This window comes from Xiphophorus hellerii, chromosome 20 (assembly GCF_003331165.1).
Source record: "Xiphophorus hellerii strain 12219 chromosome 20, Xiphophorus_hellerii-4.1, whole genome shotgun sequence".
Taxonomy (NCBI): domain Eukaryota; kingdom Metazoa; phylum Chordata; class Actinopteri; order Cyprinodontiformes; family Poeciliidae; genus Xiphophorus; species Xiphophorus hellerii.
Genome location: NC_045691.1, coordinates 27,554,865 through 27,575,533, shown reverse-complemented (window position 1 = coordinate 27,575,533; position 20,669 = coordinate 27,554,865). Strand labels below are relative to the sequence as shown.

General features: G+C 40.4%; 1 protein-coding gene across 1 annotated transcript in view; it reads right to left on the bottom strand.

Moving 5' to 3' along the window:
* The window catches only part of suclg2 (succinate-CoA ligase GDP-forming subunit beta), a 114,283-nt gene that overhangs the window by 70,146 nt on the left and 23,468 nt on the right, over nucleotides 1-20,669 (bottom strand). Inside the window, exon 2 of the mRNA XM_032549731.1 lies at nucleotides 19,640-19,781. Within this exon, the coding sequence (XP_032405622.1) occupies nucleotides 19,640-19,781 (142 nt within the window). The remainder of the gene's footprint in view (nucleotides 1-19,639; nucleotides 19,782-20,669) is intronic.

The window sequence follows — 20,669 nt, the reverse complement described above, 5'->3', positions numbered from 1 at the left end:
AAATTGTCATGGCATTGACAACGGTATCAGATATTTTTAATATTGGGACTGCCCTACATTAAATGAGATATTAGAAAAAAACTGCATACAAAAACAGATCACACTTTTAAATTTTCATCTATTTTCTTTTAAAACTATGTATTCCTATCCTTCCACTTCAGAATAATGCCTTACTTTATGTTGAAAAGTACATCAAAATTTGTGGTTGTAACACAAAAAAATTTAAGCAAAAGTTCTGTTGCAGAACCGGAAGAATTTCTCTGCTTAAGAAACGGCACGCTTTGTGGAAATGCATGGAGAAGATAATGATGTCCTCAAAGATCACAGTGAACATGGGGCATGGTAAAGAGCAAGGTGACCATTAGCTGCTCCTGCTGATGCTGCTGTGACAGACAAGAGCTGGCCTCTAACGTTGAGGCCGAGGTTGGTCCATAATGAGCGTGGAGCAAAGTGTGGGGTGGATGGAAAAAAGAAGCAGCACTATGTTAAAAAAAAAAAATCACAAAGATGTTCGGCTTTTATGTTCGACTCAGATGGCGCAAAGTACGAGAGCAGAGAAGGTCACATGGTTGGATTTAATCAGCAAAGACACCAGCGAGAGCTGTTGGAGAGTCGGCGCTCAGGGTGTTCATGCAGCGGAAACATGCAGTATTAAATCCGTAAACATCGAGGTCAGCCTAATGAAGGGTGACGCCGACGTGTGTTCCATCAGACGACAATAAAATGCGCGTTCAGTCTGAGGTGCTTCCATGAACGCGCGCCTCCATTACCGAGCGCAAGGCGAAGACAAGCCGGATAAATGAACAATTTCACTTGATGCAGCTGCTATAATTACAAATACCTCCTACAGAAAGGGCTCCGGTTATTAACAAAGTTAGAATCTTTTTTTTCCTTCTTCTTCTTCTTCTTCTTCTCGGGGGTGTAAGGGAAGGGATCTTGCATAATCAGTTCTCCACTTCCATTTGGATCATGCGAGGGCCCACTGTGAAGATGTAGAACAAGATTTTCATCTCCATTTATTTTCTGTTTCTTAGGGACACAGGGGAGGAGATTAAACATCGCACAACATCTCCAATCACATCACATGCGTTCTGAGTAATGCGACCATCATCCTCGGGCCTTACTCATTTCCCCGTAATGAGTGCAAATCAACTCGCAGCCCGCTCGCCTGTGACAGCAGCTGGCAGAGAGGATGCTACTTCGATACGAAGTCTCTCTTTTCACCCTGTTCATTTAGCGCGCAGCTAGAAAAGACCGATTCTCTTGGCCCACCCTCCTCTCTTTCCGAGGGGGCCCAATGGCGGCTAGCACCGCGGCTAGCTTTGGAATGATATTTAATTAAGCCGTGGAGGCTGTGCCACGAGGGAGATGCTGGCTGGTAGGGGAAAAGTTTAGGCAGAGGGCCAATCCAGAGACGGTAAGATCTGTCCTCCATCTGCAACGGAGGAAGGAAAAGATGAGGGTGGGCTCTTCACTAGTATGTGTGTTGTAGAAGAAGTAGAAAACTGGGAGATATCAGAGGACTTTTTGGGAGAAAGGCGGAAAAGTGTGAAAATTGCCTTAGATCAAAGATACTTTATTTATCCCAAAGAAAAAATCCATTTAGTTGCAACTCAAATCATCCTCAAAAAGTTACTGTGGGCAAGAAGAATCTCTGGCAGTTTTCAATGAATATGAAGGGGCATCTGAAGACTGTTGTTGTATGACATGCTAACATCTCAATATCCGGGCACCTGAGGCAATATTCTGTAGTAATGTGTCTTGGATGACATGTTCATCAGTTGTTGGAGCGATGCTAATCCACCTCATTTGCTGTTGCCGCTCTCCTTTAAAGCTCCATCTGGCCATTTAGTCAGAATGTCAGCAGGAAGACATCAGAGTTGAAGATATGATCCTTACAGATTGTGATCGATTGAAAAGACGGTTTGAACTTCCTTTTTCTCTCTCTGCATCCATGAAGCCTCCTTTTAAACTCCTCTGGGATTGGGGGCCATAGTTCATTTATTTTGTCCGCTATTCAGGTAATAATCAGCTCCCAGTTTTAAAAACACATCATGTAAACTGTCCGAAATTAAAGTGGTAAGACAAAAAAATCCTTTCACATGCAATACCTCAGCCAAAATATTTATGAATAAAAGCTTGCGTAAAAGAACAAATCAGAACGACTCTGACATGCTGGCACCATGAGCGGCTCATGTCTGGAATCTAGAAAACAATCTACAGACAAATTAGTTAGCATTATTACAATTAATTGAAATAATTCCCAATTTCTCACAGGATTCAAATTAAAACAGACTAACGTACACGTGTAACCTGAACATACCATACCCATAATGAAATATGATGCTCGCAGTATCATGCTATGGGGTTACTTTTAACAAATAAATATGATTTCTTTTCAAAAATTGTTTGTTTATTATACATAAAATATGCCAAAACAGTAGGGGCAGACATACATTGAATTATTCCTTCAATGGATCCTTATAAATCCATATAATCTCAACAACACTCAAACCAGAGACACCGTCAGCAGTTTGTTCAGGAAGAGTGATTCAAATACAGATTGGTATCTTTTCTGTCCATTTTTATTGTCATTACATGAAATAACTCAGCGAATGAAAAAGCAGAGTCTGAATTGCGCTAAATTGTGAACAAACAAATAGGGTGCCGTTAAACTTTTGTCAGCTTCAAGTTCTTTCAGGGGAACTCTGTTTTATTTGTTTACTGTGGAAGGGCACATGCAGGCTAAAGGGAGCAGTAGCTTTGCGTTCCTCTTTCATTCCATTTTAAATTGCTTTCATTTACTGCCAAATGGCATCTCTTTAAATAACTTCAATTACGATGTCAAAATGGACGATTAGGTTCAGGCTTACTGTCAAATTGCAATGGGGCTTTTTAGTGATGCACTAATAGAAGAAAAATGAAACCCATAACGGTAAAAGGCACCAAAGGCGATGGAGGATATTAACAACCTAAAAAAAGGTGACAACCTGGGGCTCATTTAATTATGTGAGCTAACAACTGTACGTCTGCATGGTTTTCTGTTTTATATATATTAGAGGGTCAACGCAGGTCAACAATTACTTGTGTAAATGTAATCAGTGTAATAGCATTGCCAACACATTGTATTTTAATTACACTTAAGTACGGTTAAACCCAGAGCGCAGAATAGGTCAAGATTAATTATAAAGCAGCCTGTGTGACGGTTTATATTTAAACACAGTTGTGAAGTTGCTTCTACCTCGCTCAAACATGGCTTTTTAGAAACCTTTACCATTTCAAACGTTACCAGACTGTAAAAAGGTCAGACAAGCATATTTCTCTATCCATGCAGTGAGCGGAAAGGAAAATAAAATCAAACAGGTTTGCATATAAGGAGCTCTGGGTTTGAGGGAAAGTACATTTGTTGCTTGTATGGTTGAGGTGAAAGGTCAGCCAGAGTTGCTGCTGTTGTGCAAGTAAGATCAGGACTGAGGACATCATAACGGGCTTAAAAAAAATTATTTCAACACCAAAAACACCAAAGACAGCTATTTGTCCTGCCATGACTAAAAGTTATCATTACCATTTCCATAGCACTGTCTCGTCTAGGTAAATCTACAAGCCATTTGTCTGTCTCTGTATCAACTGTAACAATGCCGTCTGAGCGCTACTCAAAAGCGAAAGAATACCAGTGTCCCAGACGGACAGTGACACCTTTATGTGACACCTCCTGCACTCCCTGCCTGCATGACAGCTGAGTCCTCATTAGGGGAGAAGTCCACCTGCATTTCAGACACAGAAGGCACCTCTAATGACAACCCAAGGTGGCCTAGGTCTCAGACAGAGCGAGCCGCAGTTCAAAACCCATGACGGAGAGACTGTCAACGCGACGCAACCGGAGGGGGTGACAGTAACGATGATAGCGTTGTGGATGATGGGTGCTAAATGACCACACGGCGATATCTGCAGGGACATTCATTTGCTTTGAGGGAGACGCACGCGTCTGTCACGGGCGGCATCGCGAGACGCTTAACTGCGGGAAACGGCAGCTATGGACAAACCCACCGCAGTAAACGAGCTGCTCGTTTTTCAATATTGACCGAACAAATTTCCATTAGTTCAGCATGAACAATGGAAGAAAAAAAATATATACATTTAAAAAAACCACCAACATCTGCTGCAACATTCTGCTGATGCATCAAAGGGCAGAAGGACTACTTGCAATGCAACTTCCATGGATGAGTAATGAAGTGAGCCTAATGGCTGGAGCTTCTTAGAACAAAGCAAAAGGTGCTTGTACATGTTATGCTCCTATTTGTAATTCTGTGCTTTCCTCAACTTCTGATTTCAACTTGAGAGAAACGGCCAGAGGTGCATTTCTACAACAACTGTACGATTATATCTTTTTTAAAAAAAGACATAACACACTCATACGTTGAGACTTTCCAGTACATCATTTTATCCAAAGATTCTTTTGTGAAGCAGAAAACTCTTACATGGGAATCAGCATCTGGATCTTTGATCTCAGAGCAGTAAGGGTTGAATTCGACATCCAGGATAATGGTTAAAAACAAACATTGTCACAAAGATGGCCGCTATGATACATAATGGGCTGGATGAGCGACTTTTGACATTCCCAACGCTGGTTTTGTAACATTTTCATCCAGTATAACAGAGGTTTTCTCTGCAAAATATAACTGACATGCATAAGAATCTGAGATAAGAGATGAGTATTGTTCCACCAACAAGGGGTTCCACCATTGAGCCAAAATATGACTCTGATGAGGCACAAGCCAAGATGAATCCAAACGTTGATGTTGGGTCTGAAGCAAACAGAGCCAAAGATAACGATCCTCCTAAGAAATTGAGGCCATTTCAAAACTGTCTACAGTAGACCCCTGGCACTCACAAGGGTTATGGTGGGATGGCTGCCCACAAATAGCTAAAGTCCACAAATACTTGTGACCTACTCTAAAAATGCTCATTATTGCCCATTTTAATTGTTCAAACACCAAATATACCTTAGTACACACAGTGGAAACCGCCTCAAAACTTCCACATTAGATAATATCTACAGTTTTCTGTACTTTTTCTATTGGGGGCACAGCCAATCAGTGTTAAAAAAAAGAAAATGTCGCTCCTGGATTGGTCACTTTGCAAACACCAGCATTACGTCTTGGTGTTTCAGCTTCCCAAGCTGCATTTTCAGAATATTTTCGATACTCTCCAAGAAAATATCTGAGAATGTGTGGGAGGACATGGTATAGTTACTCTTCTCTTATACATTATCCATCTGATTCATCTCCATGCATGTCCTCCACACATTCTTTTAGTTTGGTGTCTTTGTCTTGGTTTATTTCTTCTTAGCTGACAGAAGTTGCACCCAGTGTGGCATTTTACTTCTTCTGTGCTTGATGAGTTATGACTTCAGAGACAATATTCCTCACACCTTGGTTGTAACGAGTATTTTTTGAGCTACTAATGCCATTCGGTCATGTAGAATCAGCCTCCCTATTCGTCCACACAAGTGCCTCTATGTATGCTTTCCCATTTTTCAACCAATCATTGGAAACCAGCGAGAAGCAGGAAAATCTCTGGAGGTCAGCAGTTCTTTAAATACTCAAACCAGCCCATCTGGAACCAGCAACCATGTCACATTCAAGTCCATCTGCCCGGGGATCATTTGCGGGAAATATGGAGGATGATGCAGCAATTTTGTGCATCGAGGCAGAATAAACAGTTGGTAATTGAAAATCTATAAAGAAATAAATCTGGTCATTCCAGTCTGCCCTGGTCCTCCTTATGACCAGCCTCCAGGCATTGTTATTGGCAAATTATCCAGAAATCTGTGCTCTGTCCTCGACATTCAACTCAGGGGTTTTGCTGCAATAGAATAGCTAATAAATACCATGCAAAGACCAACGGGAATAAAAAATATCAAGAAATCACAAATAATTGTACTCTGAACATGGAGTTATCACCAATTCAAGCAAAGTACAGAGAACGTGCATTTTGTTTTACATAAGGACAAACTATACAGTTAAATTTTGATAAAGTCATCCTTTAATTTAACTGTTTACTTTTATATTTTGGAGTGACTCAGCCAGTCCTGATTTGAATCTGATAGAGAAGTAGTGGAGGGAGGCAAAGATTAGGGTTTTGGCAATGAGGCTTTCAACCTCAAAGACTTGGTCAGTCATCAAAAACAACAATTATAAAGGTTTGGTTGCTGTAAAAACATAAATTTTCCATAAATTGTTAGTAATTTTATTTGTTCTAATTTGTTCCTTATCCCACATGCAAAGCATAGATCCTATATTTAGAAACAAGCTTCTTGGTAAAAGGAAAATCACTAAAAATCCAAATCTGTCCGGTGTATGAATAATGTTGTGCGTACCTGCATATTGCACAGGTTTAATTAATTTTAATGCAAAGTCTGACCTGTAGGGATAAACACTGACGTATTGCCATTATGTAGTGACCATAACAAGTGACACCAACAAAAGAGAACACGTCTAAAACTACTAGCATATAAGAATCAGCTTAATACGACAAAGGGGATGAGTGAGGAATAATTCAACGTCTTAGCCACAACATGAATAGGTTAGGATGTGTAATGAGGAGGTGGAAACACTAAGCAGCTTACACAAATCAGCTCTTTGAGAGACAGCCTGCTTTACCCAGCAAAGCCCATTTACATCCAGTAAGACAATTTCAGACCCGTTGAACTTCGCTTACCAGGGTAGACCTAAACACTTGCTCATGTAAGGGATAACTAAGCCAGGTAGAGTTCAGCCTAAGATGTCTGTCGATGGGCCTATCTTTTTGTCTGATCTTTGTGTGAAGAAGTCTATGTAGCACATGTTTTTATCAGCTGCAAACCCTGGAAGAGATTTCTGCTCTGCCTGGTAGGTCGGCGAGGCGGCCTTTTGTAACACACTGTTTCCACCCTTCTGTTACCCTCACTGTGTGCTACGAGTACGATCTTGGCAGGCGGTGCGTGAAGAAAAACTGCTGCCCAACATCAGTCTTTCAGTGTGACAGGCCGGCCCTACGGAGAGATGAGAGTATTTCCGTCCATCAGCAGGGGCCTTGCAGCAAGTAGGAAGGTGAGAGTCGTGTGCCGCACACTCAATCTAACCCACTGCACTTGTTCATTAATCTCCTGCAATGTGATCCAAGTGGCAAATGGGTACTATGTTCATTTTATAAAAGAGACAGCCATAGGTATGTGGTGCTAACCAACACAGAGAAGGATAGGGTGATTAGGGTTCCTACACATTTAAAGTTACTCCAGCTCTACTATGAATTTAAAAGAATATACTTCTAGTGACAGACAGACAGTGATGACAGACAGTCTGATAGATAAATTGATAGATAAATGGACAGACTGTTGGATGGAGCAGATGGACAGGTAGTTGGACGGCCGGATGGATGACAGTTCAAACAAGAGACAGAGAGAGAGGGATAAAACGACAGACAGTTGCATGATTGACGATATATGGTACTTTGCAATGTATGTGAAATATTTTAATTACATTTCATACTTTTCTACACTGCGCAGGAACCCAAAGTCATCTCCTTTACTCCACAGAAGAGTAGAAGATACAACTGACTGTATTTAGGAAACAATGGATGTGAAATGGGGGTAAGTGGAGAAGATATGATGTTTTTACAAAGAGTGGTACCAAAGTCAATGAAAAGGGAAAGGCGGGATGTGTGGATAAGACACACATTTCAGTTCATTTCTTGAACTAAAATCAATTCAAGAGAAAGTTATTACCATATACATGTTCCAAACTTTGGCTACGTAAACAGAGGCGAGATTTTTAATGTCAGTAAATTTGTCAATTGAATTTCTTATAGAGTGCGCACAACAATGTGGGTTAAAGTCAGATTGCAAGGAAGTGCTAGTACAGTTTGAACTGAACATCATTCAACCTCTCTCATCGCTAATGGTGTTTTCCAAGGAGGGCCAAGTGTTTACTCTGGAAATAGTAGAGCTCGCAATCATAACCACTTAGAAGAATTGAATGGCTGGCACCGAACACAAAAAAAAGAGCAGCAGCAATTCAAATGCAATCTCTTATATTCCACAAAAGATGAATAATCCTTTGAAGCTTATATACTTGTTTTGCTTGATGTAGGACCAGTTGCTTTGATAAATGAGCAGCTGCCTGAATGTCCTTTGTCCAGCAGACCAGCGAGATGAAGGACCTCCATAAGTCCTAGCTGGTTACAAATACACACAAACGTAACTTATAAGAGAGGCGGCTATTGGAGCTACTTCAGACGAAAGCAGAAACTAAAGTTCAGCTAGCGCTATTCAACGCTAACTGCTACTGTCAGCACTTTTCACCAGAGACTGTCTTATTTTCTGAAGGGGGGAGATGAAAGTGGCCTTACAAGGCACTTGAAATGTTGGAGAGCACAAGGAGGCTCCAGTGGGCACAGTGTGCATGAGATGGGAGGGGATATACAGCGATGGTTGCTCTGGCTACGTTCTGTGCTTTAACCATGTTTGACAGTAACACTTGTTTGTTGCTATCTGAAATAGAAGTGGGCCACAAGCGCGGATAGCATGCACAATCCTGCCATGACTGAATTTCTTCTCCTCTTTAATCGCACTAGATTAGCTCCAACATGTGTGACTGTTGACCTGGGTCAGCAAACAAAAATAATAAAAAACAGCAGAGTATATGAAAACAAAAAATCTCCAAAAACCACAGTCTGATCTGACAATGGCGTTAAAAAACAAGGAGAAAAATCACTTGTGCGCTGCTTATTCACAGATCTCTTTGAAACGGGTTGGCCTTAATAAAACATGCTATTGAAAATTATGCTGATGAAAGCTCCATCACTGGGCAAGTACTGAGAAGTGTCTAAAAAACTGGGCCATGAATAAAGCTAAAGAGCGAGACTCATCTCAATCATTAAATCTGATTTTTCAGGAGTTCCATGGGAATTATTACGACTGCATCCACAAACACACAAAGACTTTTAACAACACATTAAAAAATAATGCATTATCTAATCTTATTTATGAATATAAATAAACACATTCAGACACATTATGCAAAATTTATTACATGAAAAGAAAGAAGGGTATAAAGAGGCAAGAAATTAATAAAGTACACAATGAAGGAGTGAAGATAAAAAAAACAGGAGAAATTAAGGTAGGACATGAGGACATAAGACAAGGAAAGCAGGAAGAAAGGAGGTATGATGCAGTGAAAGAATGACAGGGTTACAAAGGAGGGATGGATTCAATGAAAGGAGAGAATGATTGTACACTGAAGGACTACAATTTTTTTCTTTTTCATTTTGAGGTATTTTTAATCAATTTGCATTTACTACAGAGCAGCAAATTAATATTATTATGTATGCTTCATTTTCATTTGGCTTCGAGGTTAATTTAGCTATAGAGACAATAGCGTAAAGCTGTTGCTATGGTAACACAGGGACTCTTACAGTCTCATATTAGCTGGTTATCTGTAGTGTTATTTGCTCGGGTAGCTAGCCTGTGGTCCACTGCTTGAAACAAATGCTACTCATAGCTTCCAAACTACTTTTAATTATTTTAATTAGCTTAATGAGAGTGATGGATCACACTCTAAATGTACAGCAGTGATCAAAAGCTAGTAGAAACTCGCAGCCAGAGAAAACTTAAAATCCTCCATAAAAGCAAATTAACTTGTTTTCTTTTTATATTGAGACTCACTTTACAAATTGCAGTCGCGTCACAAAACAAAACCCAACAAATCAATACACAGAGTAGGGAAAAGCCCAACCGAAATGTTCTCCGCTTTCTGACATTTGGCTCAATCTGTAGCATTTGAGAGCCTGAGCAGATCCACGAGTAAATGTCTTATTCCCTCACAGTAACAGAACATCCTGAATTTGCAATACTACCTCAAAGAGTCTGCTCGTGTCAAGGTAGCTTGCAATTATTCAGCATGCCGACATATCAAATTAACTATCCTTCTAATAAGCACACATGAGATTAGACAGTCATGCATAAAAACTGTTTACACTGAATATTCATGGCAGAGCAAAATAAATGAAAATGTTTCCTTCTTGTGATATCCGTCACTCTGGCAGAGAAACTTCGGGGGCAGAAGATCTGGAGCAGAAGCCAACTGAGGTAGATGAGGAATTTGAAAACGATGTTAATGTAAACGAGCCAAAAAAGCGCAGCAGCAACATTAATATATAACAGCTTCGGCACAGTTCGTCGAAAAAAGGACAAGAAGATTAGCAACAGCAAAAGAACACGATTCTCCCCACCCCTATTTCATTAGATAGGAGGCGAACATTTGCGCAGGTAGATGTTGCCCACATTCATCATACAGCGCCAGCATACAGCTAAGATAAGCCAGCAAAAAAAGCCACAAATCCCTCCATCACCATTTTGTCAATGAATGATTTCAAAGGAGGCAGCAGATATGGGAGACGTAAAGAGGTCTGTAGCAAGAAGACGGAGGGAAAATGAGGTTTTGATTCAGAATTCAGGCTGGAAATCCATCAAGATTTGCTCAACAGATGCATCTGTCAAGCAGGTGGCGACGCACTAAGTGGCTGCAGCAGGCTGCAGGTATGCGAGCGCAGATGCAAGTTCATTTGCGTGCATGTGCAAGAACCTGAATCGAATGTAAGCAGAAGGTTCTTTTTCATCTGTAAAAGTGTTCTAGATGTCTAAAACACCTCTATATTTGAATAAGGTGTTTCAAAATCAAACCATCAACATAAAGACTTTGTGTTTTTTAAAAGTGTACATCATACAGACGTCGTGTATCCAACGACGTACAATACGTCTTTAGATACACCTTGATGCTGCTGGGTTATGGAGCGCCCTTGGCCAATTCTGGTACACAATCAATAATGTTAATTCTAACTGACCTAAAACAAAGATTTAGGTCTGATTTCACTTCGGAGAGTGACAAAAAATATATATGCATTCAGTGTATGTAAACTTCTGGTTTCAACTACATGTAAAACCTTAGAGCTGAGAGAAAGCTCCTACTTTTAAAAATGGTTTCCCCTGTTTTTATTTAAGAGAATGTTTGCTCAGTTCTTCTTATGGCCATTGTTAAAAAAACAAAGCAACTTTAATAGAAATAAAAATATGTTTACATCCACATCAGAGCCCTCTAGACAGCATAATGGATACCGGTCATAACTCGGCATGGTAAAAATCACAGTTATTTAAAGCATCATATGAAGTACAAGCAACTAATGTTAAATTCAAGCATACGTATATATTTTAAAGGATAGGGAAAATCATTAATAAAATAAGCATATTGCTTGTTACATAATTGAAGCTACAATAATAAAAATGTCTAACCTAATATTTGGAGGTTGCTGGCTACTAAACCATGGTCAGTGATGGAAAGTTTTCCACTAAAAAGCACATTGCGCAGTACAGTAAGCATTGTGCTAAATCTTAAACCCAAGGGCCGATGTAGATGCAAGAGTCACAAGGTCATATTCTGAATCTAGCTACCGCCAAACAGCACCAGCCATTTGTGTGAATCAAATTTTTTTAAAAATACTAGAAAAAATATTTCTGTAACCATAGCGATCCACTGCAGCTTGCTGAGAGCTGAGGGTGGAAAAAAGCTCAAAGAAAGTTAGCTTCCTTCAATATAATATTACCTTTGACCAAAAGGCACCTCACACATTAGGGTCAAAGTGGCTGAACAGTCTTCATTTGTATTCAGGCTCTGAAAGAGACGCTCGAAAACAAGAGGAAGTCTCTCGCTCTCTCTTTCTGTCTGAGACTTTGCTTTCAGACAGGCAAAGAGACATCCGAGGATTATGGGCTGTGCTGCATGCGGCCCAGCCAAAAATACAACAAATACGCTTCCAAACTGTTCAGCGACTAAAACCCTGCATCCACCAAGAACAGGGAAATATTTGGCTTTCAGAACTGCAGTCTGCGCTCTCCTCGGTCTGAAAACGGAGTGTTGTGAGAAGAAAATGGGATGCTGGTGCCGCTGATGCAATGCAGCAGAACTTTAATTCTTCTCTCGTTTGTTGCTGGCAGCTAAATGTTGTAGTAACTAAAATATTGTGAGTCATATAAGCCAAATAGTGATTTGAGGAAGTCTACAGGTATGGAAAAAGAGCAAACATGTTTTCACAAAACAGAACATGATCGGATTATTTCTGTACAGCTATGAGTTAGACGTTAGTCTTGTGAAGTGCCTGGAAATGATAGCTAGTGTGAATTGCTTCTGTAATTACAAACTGACTGATTGAATTTCCCACTAAATTGGATATGAAGCTGGTTGAAGGGCTGATGTGTAATTGACTTTAAAAAAACGAACAAACACCAAATGACCCGGTGTGGTTTTACTAAACCAAAGAACCAAGTCCTTTTGTCACATCATTCGACTTTACTCTAGCTCTGTGGTGCCCGAACTTTTTGCTCTGAGGGCCAAAAATTGTAAAATTGAGAGAACTTGCGGGTTACAAAACTAAAGCATCCAAGCCAGCTTTGACTAAAAGCTGCTGGATGTTTGTAGTTCTACTTACTACATAGTTAAAAGCAATGCAAAAACCAGGCGGATGAATAAGAAATCTGTGTTGTACCAAGAACTTCTTTGTCTTGTTTTAAGATTTAATTTTGTCTGTTGAGTTTTTAACTTGTCTGATGGTGGAAGCACACAGAATCATTCAAAAGGCCACAAACGGCCACATTTTGGACACCCCTGCTCTGGCTCATGTTTGATCCTCCTTCTGTTGCATTTGGAGCTTCTGCAGAGGATCACAGGAACGTTTTTATTCAAACAACAGTTGGTGATTTCAAAAGCTCTTTACAGTGCAGAGCAGCATGTGATCTATGAGCTTCACCTCTCCCACCTGTTTCTGTGTACTGCTGGTGAGCTGACGGAAAGAAGGCTGAAAGAAAGACAAATGACGCCATCTTGAAAATATTTCCTGCGTGTAGAAAATACAGAAATCCAAGTGTAGAAACTAACAGGGACACCAACTATTTTTTTTTAAGCTTTGAAGCTGCTTATGTGTTAAACAGCTGACCAGGGGAGCACACACTACTTAACCAGCTAGTATTATTTTGTTAGTGATAGTGATAGAAAAGTCTGTCGCCTAACAAAGTGATAGAGGAGTGTTATATAAAATCAACTTTTCGAGCTTGCTATCATGTTACAATGTTTTTCCCTCATCAAAAACATCCCTGGAGTGTTGCTTTGATTCTGTCATGGATGTTTGAATTAATATTTGTGTTGTATTGTCTTATCAGCGGCGTCAAACTCCAGGCCTCAAGGGCCGCTGTCCTGCAGTTTTTAGATGTGCCACAGGTACAAAACACTGGAATGAAATGGCTTAATTACCTCCATCTTGTGTAGATCAGTTCTCCAGAGCCTTAATGACCTAATTATTCTATTCAGGTGGTGCAGCAGAGGCACATATAAAAGTTGCAGGGCAGCGGCCCTCCAGGACTGGAGTTTGACACCTGTGTCTTAAATGATCCAGGTTAAAGCTACATGACACTTTAAAATGTGATCAGAAATATCGCTGTTTGTTTCTGATGAATCCGGATCTCTGCTCTATTCTTGCAAAGCGTTGATACTCCCGCTGAACCGATCGATGTGAAAAGAAGAAAAAAACGGAAGTGGAAGAACGAGGTTCTTCTCTGCTCAGAAACTACTTCAACCTCTGACATCCAAGGCTGGACACACTTGTTTCATTAACATCTGGGACCTGAAGCCCAAGCAGGAGGTGCTTGGTTCATCCCTACGTTCAGTATAACGTTTACTCTAAAAAAAAAAAAAAAAAAAACCCGGACAAATGTCTGTCCATCACATTAGGCTGACATCAAAACGATGCAAACTGAAACAATGTTTTCATCGTGAGACGTTTTCTAGCCTGAGCAGTACTCAATCAGGGTAGGTAAGTGTGCTGATAACACAGCAATGTAACAGAAAAAGACATATTTTAAATATCTTTCCTCTGAGGAAAAGTTTGGGTCATATCATCTTGTAGACGGACCACTTCGGCTACACACACACATACACCCCCACAGGAAAGATTAAAAGCTTGAAGTGCGAGACGGGTGGATGTGGGTCATTGATTTTGGACGGACAGCGCTGGTTAGTTTGCCACTCTTGCAGCGTCCTGGCGGAGAGCGAATTACAAAATCTTCAGACTTTCTGATAACTCCCCGAAGGATTCACCCAGTGTGGCGCCGCCGAAATCAAAACCCTTCTTTCCATGAGCCATTAGCTGGGCGCGCATCACCCATCTGCCACACTGCAAACCTCCCTCCTAGACATGCCATTCAAGTTAAAAGGGAAATCAATGATCCATGTCGGACTCTGTTTGTTTAAAGTTTTGATAGAAAACTCAGGGCTCTTTCAGGTTTTTTTTAGAAAGGGTAACAGAAAGCATCGATCTCTGACTTCTTGAAGACCAGAGAAATGTTTCTGTGCGATACAATTTAACCACCTTAACCGCTTTATGGTTAAGAGAGAGTTTAAAAGAAATAAAAAACTGGAGAATATTGTTTGGTGAGCCTAAAGGAAGAGATGAATCCCATTCATCTATGTGTCTTCATGCTTGGCTAGCTCACTGTGGTGTGTGCACAAGAAGCCAGAAGCTGACGGCAGGACGCCGGCACCGACCATAAATCTGCTTTGAGTTGCTCCGAGTCGGCTCAGATACCCCCAAACAGACGCATCTCATGCATGGAGAAAAGCCTCATGTCCTCCACAGGGTGAAGTCGGTAAACGGAGCTTCAAAAAGGTCTGGCTTCATGCCCCGTCTTCCCCCCCGGGAGTCCGGGTCTGCCATTCTCGCTTCGTTTGTTGGCCCAACTGATCTTAACTGAAAAGGTTATCAATCTCTCGCTTTCTTCCCCCCCTCCTCCTCTCTGATGCATCTTTGAGCGACCCAACACGGCCCAAGAGGAACTGTTCACAGACGCAGTGCGAGCGTGAGGAAGTGAAGCATCTGTGGATGCTCATTTGCACGCTTTATTAGCAAGCCAGCTGTAGTCACGGGTTGCAGAAGTGCAAGGAAGTTGCAGAGGCACGCCAGGCGAACCAAGGCGCATTATTGGACAAGGTAACTGACACTGAAAACATTTACTCTCACACATGTTTTTTCCCCACAGCTTGGCAGGGAATTGTCAACAATTCCTTATTTTAAGCAGTTCCGACTCCAGCGTGCCAATTAAGACCTGATGATGAGCTGTTCAACAAGTCTCATGTTTTTTCTTTTTTTTTTTTTTGGAGATTAACATGTCTTACAAGCAAAGGTTCGAGCTCAAAGCGGCTGAGCTCAGAATGCAGTAACAATAAAGTTCAACAATGCAAAAAAAATAATAATCCCAGACAATTCAGACTCAATTCAAGCAACAATTCCTTACAGAGTTTTCAAACTTTTTTTTTTACAAATAAAATCTAAAACGCGCATTGTATTTTTGCATTCAGTACAACCCACTGCCTTAAGAAGTCGCATCATTAATAAATAGAGTCCACCTTAGTGTAAATTAATCTCAGTATGTGTGTCGGTTACTGGTGTGAAATTGTGGAATGAATTGAATGATGATTTCAAATTCTGTCCTTTCTTGGTGAGCTTTAAAAGAGCCTTAAAATGTAAAATGATAAAATCTTACTTTGTTATGTAGATGTATATATACATATATATGTATTGTGAAGATATATTGGTAGGCTGCTAAGTATATAAATAGGGTAGGCAAGTATAAGCTTTGGCTTCAGCCTATTTCGTTTTTAGTAAATTATGGGTTTGTTTATTGTTATTTTTTGTTTCCTGTGTTTAATGTTGACAATTTACCAAAATAAAGTGAGCTGATTGATTGATTGAATATATATCCAGTTGATCTATGAAAGGCTGAAGTGTTTCTTAGAACATTAGTGGAGAAACAGGATCATGGAAACCAAAGGAACAGATTGGGGATAAAGACGTGGTAAAGCTTAAAGCAGATTTAGGTTGCAGAACAATATCCTGACATTCAACAAATCAATCATTGTCGGGCAATCATGCAAATATAGAAGGCTGGCCGAGGATAGCATCCTTCAGTAAAGCACCCAATAGACCTCGAATGCCTGTGGAGGAGCTGCAGACACTCGTCGATCAGGCAACCATTGCTTGTGTGTCCCATAAATTTGGACTGTATGGAGCAGTGGCAAGACGAAAGCCAAGGGGAAACAATGCAGGTGTTTTCACAGATACAATTACAATGAGGAGCAAAGTTGCCACATTTGTTACATTTTCAGCTGGTGTGGTTCACTTTCACACTGTATTTTGTCAAACAACTCAAACTCTTTAAAAAATCTGTTCCCTTCCTCGCCTGTGGAGGCGCTGTATCAAGAACCACTGAAGGAAATGACATAAAAGCCTCTGAAAAAGACACTGGGCAAAACTTTAGCGGTTGTAGGATTTCTCATTCATCTTTGGCAATAGACCATGGGCCATTTCTCCCGCTCATGTATTTGTTTTGGTTATATTTACCCAGAATGCCTTGTACTGTAGTCTACCTCCTACTATGCCGGTCCGTTTGCATATATGCCTTTGAACCACACCAGAGTTCACTGCAACTGAACCAAGACCTAGGTTTGTAGACGAACCAGAGTTTTCTGTTTTGGTCTGGATCAGAGTTTCAGTATGCATTCACACCTCCCCAAATGAACCGGACTTTGTAGGCAAATGAACTGAAGTTCAATTAAAGCGGACTAAAATTGGCTGGTTTATACACACTTGCAGTTTGGCATGAGCCATGTTGGGAACACAACAAATCAATGGAAAAAAGTGCCAGATGAGACTAAAGTAGATTTTTTTTGGTCTATAACCACAATTCTTTGTGTGGTAGAATAGGAACACTGCACATAAATTTGAACACAATATCTCCATCCTGAAACATTACCGTGTCAAAATGGACCAGTCAAAGGCCAGATGTAGATCCAACAACGAATCTGTGGGAACATCTGAAAATCGCTGTTCAAGATGATCTCCATCTGCCCATGTCTCGCTTGGCTTGTATTAAGCTGTCTGCTCTCTAGTAACTCATCTGTCTTGAGTTTTCTCTCTCTCTCTCTCTCTTTCTCTATCCCTGCAGCAATATAAGCTGTCAGGAAAATATATATAATCCTTATGGTATTCAGTTTATCTTTTTCTGCATCACAACCAGAACCACTGAAGTCAGAACCCCAGGAATCCTGTGCGGAAATCATAGTGGCACCTCGCTGGCTGAAAACCAATCTGGATACGGTTCCAAAAAAGCGGTTTCTGTATTTAGAAACTAACGCTGAATAAAATCTAAGGGCAGGAACATACGCTGTTTGTGTCAGAAGCAAAGTAGAAAAGGGAAAGTAAAGAAACGGAGAAGAACGCAGTGTGTGGGTGCATACAAATGGATGCTAAACCCTCTTTGTTTGTGCAAGTGCAACGCATTGTTGCAGACTTGTAGAACAAGTAGAATTTCAGCTCCTTCCGCACACAGCTCTGTCCAAGTGTATGAAGGCAACAAACGGCAAATAATAACAGCAAGAAGACAAATAGTAATCATAAAATACGCATGCAAAGCGTGAGAAACTCAATGCGAGAGGTTGTGCAACAAATTAGGGCGGATGAAGCGCTGCGATGAAAAGCAGAGCGGGCACAGTCGCTAAGGTCAAAACACCCTGGCTCATGCATAGAAATAAACAGCACAAAAGATGCGATTAGACCTGATAAAACTTCAGACCTTATTAAACACAGCCATCTGCACGTCGGGTAGCAAAAAGAACAACGCTGAACGATAAACAGCACTACTGTATTCTGCAGCGCAGTTTCGTCTTTGATATTAATAAGTCGGGATTGGTATTAAATAAATAAAGAGCGGGTTTATCTCTCAGTAAATACGGGAGGCTACAATTAGAAAAAAACATATATATATAGTATATATATATATATTTATATATATATGTACCAGGTCACAAGGAAATAAACAGCCACCAATTTTTAAAAAAACTTTTAAAAAATGTAGATTTTTTTCAGATGATTTTTGTCAAGACCTTATCTCACCACCATGAACTATGTTCAATATTTTGTACATTTTATTGACTAAAGGGTACAATTTTGATCAAAGTTAAACCTGTGGTTTTGAAGAAATCCATGAATCTATTGGTTTTGAAGAAAAATTACCAAATGATAGGGAAGCAGAAGTTTCCAAATGGAGCACAACAGCTTTCCGCTAAAAACAACCAATAGGAAGTACTTCAGTCATGATAACGCATAAATGTTCTTTTTTTTTTTTTCCTAAGGACGGACCGGGAGCAATTTTAAATGTTTTCATGCTTTTATCTGGGAAAACGAGGTGGTAACACTAGAAAGATTGAGCTAACTCTAAGTAGAAGGTGTTGTTGGGATTAAATAGTTCTGTGTTTTCCTCTTTCTCTTCTAGCTACTCGTATGGATGCTCGTATATACACACATATATACGTATGTACACTCTTTAGGGCATAGCTTAGATAGAGGCCAACAAAAGGAATTAGAAACTGTTGTTAGGGGCCATTTTGCCGTGTGGCCCCTTAAGGAAAACATAGTGAGGAACCAGTGATGCATTTCGGTCTTAATAAATGGAACTGATGAATTCAACTCACTGACTCTTTCTGAACCTCAGACATTACGAACCAAATTAGCGAGAGGATATTATTCTCCAACAGTGTTCAGAGACATGGCCAAGTTAAGGAAGGCTGAAACTCGACACCCGCCGCTGAACAAGGCAAATAAGTTGAATTGTCAAAACTGGGCCAGGAAATATCTGAAGACAAACTGTTTTATAGGTTTTATGAACCGATGAGAAAAGAGTGACTTACATGACACCTATTAAGGTAAAAATCTGCGTCTTTCTAGAAGAGCTTAATTTTTAATTAAGACAATCCTCCGCCACAAGCAACAAAGTGCTCCATTTCACGGCTGAAGGTCTTAAACATAAAATAATAATGACAGGTCATGCTTTCTCACCTGGCCCTGTTGAGAACTTGTGAGAGATTTTTACAGAGAAGGAAAACAGTTCTGCTCTCTTAACAGTGTGTGGTTGTCACACAGGCCGTCAACACATCCAGGAACTAACAGACTCCATGAATGGAGGGACTTTGCTTAGTACAGTGGTGCCCAAAGTCGGTCCGGGAGGGCCGACATCCTGCATGTTTTAGTTCTCTCCCTGGTTTAACGCACCTGGATCCAATGATGGCTCAGTAGAAGGCCTAAGAAGAGCATTGTACTGCTGAAAAGGTTGTAGTTCAGGGAGAGAACTAAAAGAAGCAGGATGAAGGCCCCCGACTTTGGGCACCACTGGCTTAGTAAATAAGGATTGGTCACTGAATTTGTTAGAAATGATTAATTGTACATTTTGAGTCATTATAACCACTTGAATGAATAAAAATCAACAAAAGAAATTTAAATTTTTTATTTAATTTTGCACATCCTAATTGCTTCACCATAACTGTGCACACCCAGATATTCTTTAATAAAGTCCCATGTACTTTCTTAAATACTCACTTCTGAGGTTTTTTGATATTTTTTATTGGTTCAGAGGACTCCAGCTGTTCAGTTCAATAAGAATCTTTAAAAATAAAACTTTGCCTCATAATTGTGCGCGCAGTGTACTGTTTTGGCATAATCTACTCACTGAGTCTTTTTGCCGCCTCTTGCGCCTCAGACGCTGTGTCGGCCACGTAGAAGCGTTGGACCGCCACGCCGCTGTCCTGCATCAGCTTCTTGCTCTGGTACTCCTGTAGGTTCAGCCATCTCCTGGGGGTCAGCCAGCTGCACTGGAAGGACGAACAAGACAGCGGGAGAATAAGTTCGCTTCGTGGGAAAACGGCTAACATGGGACACAAATATTTTCCAGGACTTAAAGCACGACTAGCGATAAGATTCCCAACTGTTGGGTTGTTTCTCGTTATGCACCACCAAACCAAGTTCTGCACCTGAATTACAGCTAAGGAGCCGTTTGCTGCACCAGCAGACATTGGCCCTGTCAGCTCCAGCTGTTGCTGCTATTAAAAAGAAATTGGCTTTGTAATAGGAAGGAGAAACATGGGCTGCTTTAGAGATAAAATCCCCCTGCACCAGCTCACAGTGCTAAGCGCACAGGCAGAAGTGCAAGTCGGCAAGCAGCCAATTGTGCATGCACGCAAATGATACCAGAGAGGGAATAAAAAAAAACTTTAGGGAATCATTAGAAAGGGAGAAGTTTGTTAAATTAAAAGCAAAGCAAGGATTTCGATGTAAACTAGGCTTTCGTGTGTAAATGATGCTTCAGGTGTTTGTGTTTTCTTACCAATCAAACATCAAACTAACATCAGATGTGGAATATATCCAATATAATTGACTCAGTCTGATCTGTGTTGTGTCAGGTTTGCTTATTTTTAACTTTATTATCCTTTAAATAATAAATCTGAAATAAAACACAATAAAAAACATTTAGCACAAAATAGAAGATTATGATGTGCTGCTCCACAAGGTTTTACAGTCAATACAAATATATACTTTCTGAAATAAATAAGAGAAAATAAAGACTGCTCTAACACATCACAGCCACAGTGGTGGCCCCATCATGCTTTGGGGTTGAATGGACTTATGACATGTTCTAAATACCAGTCAACTTTGGTCCAAATCAGGAGAAACAGAAGGTAAAGGCAGATTTTGTTTTTCTG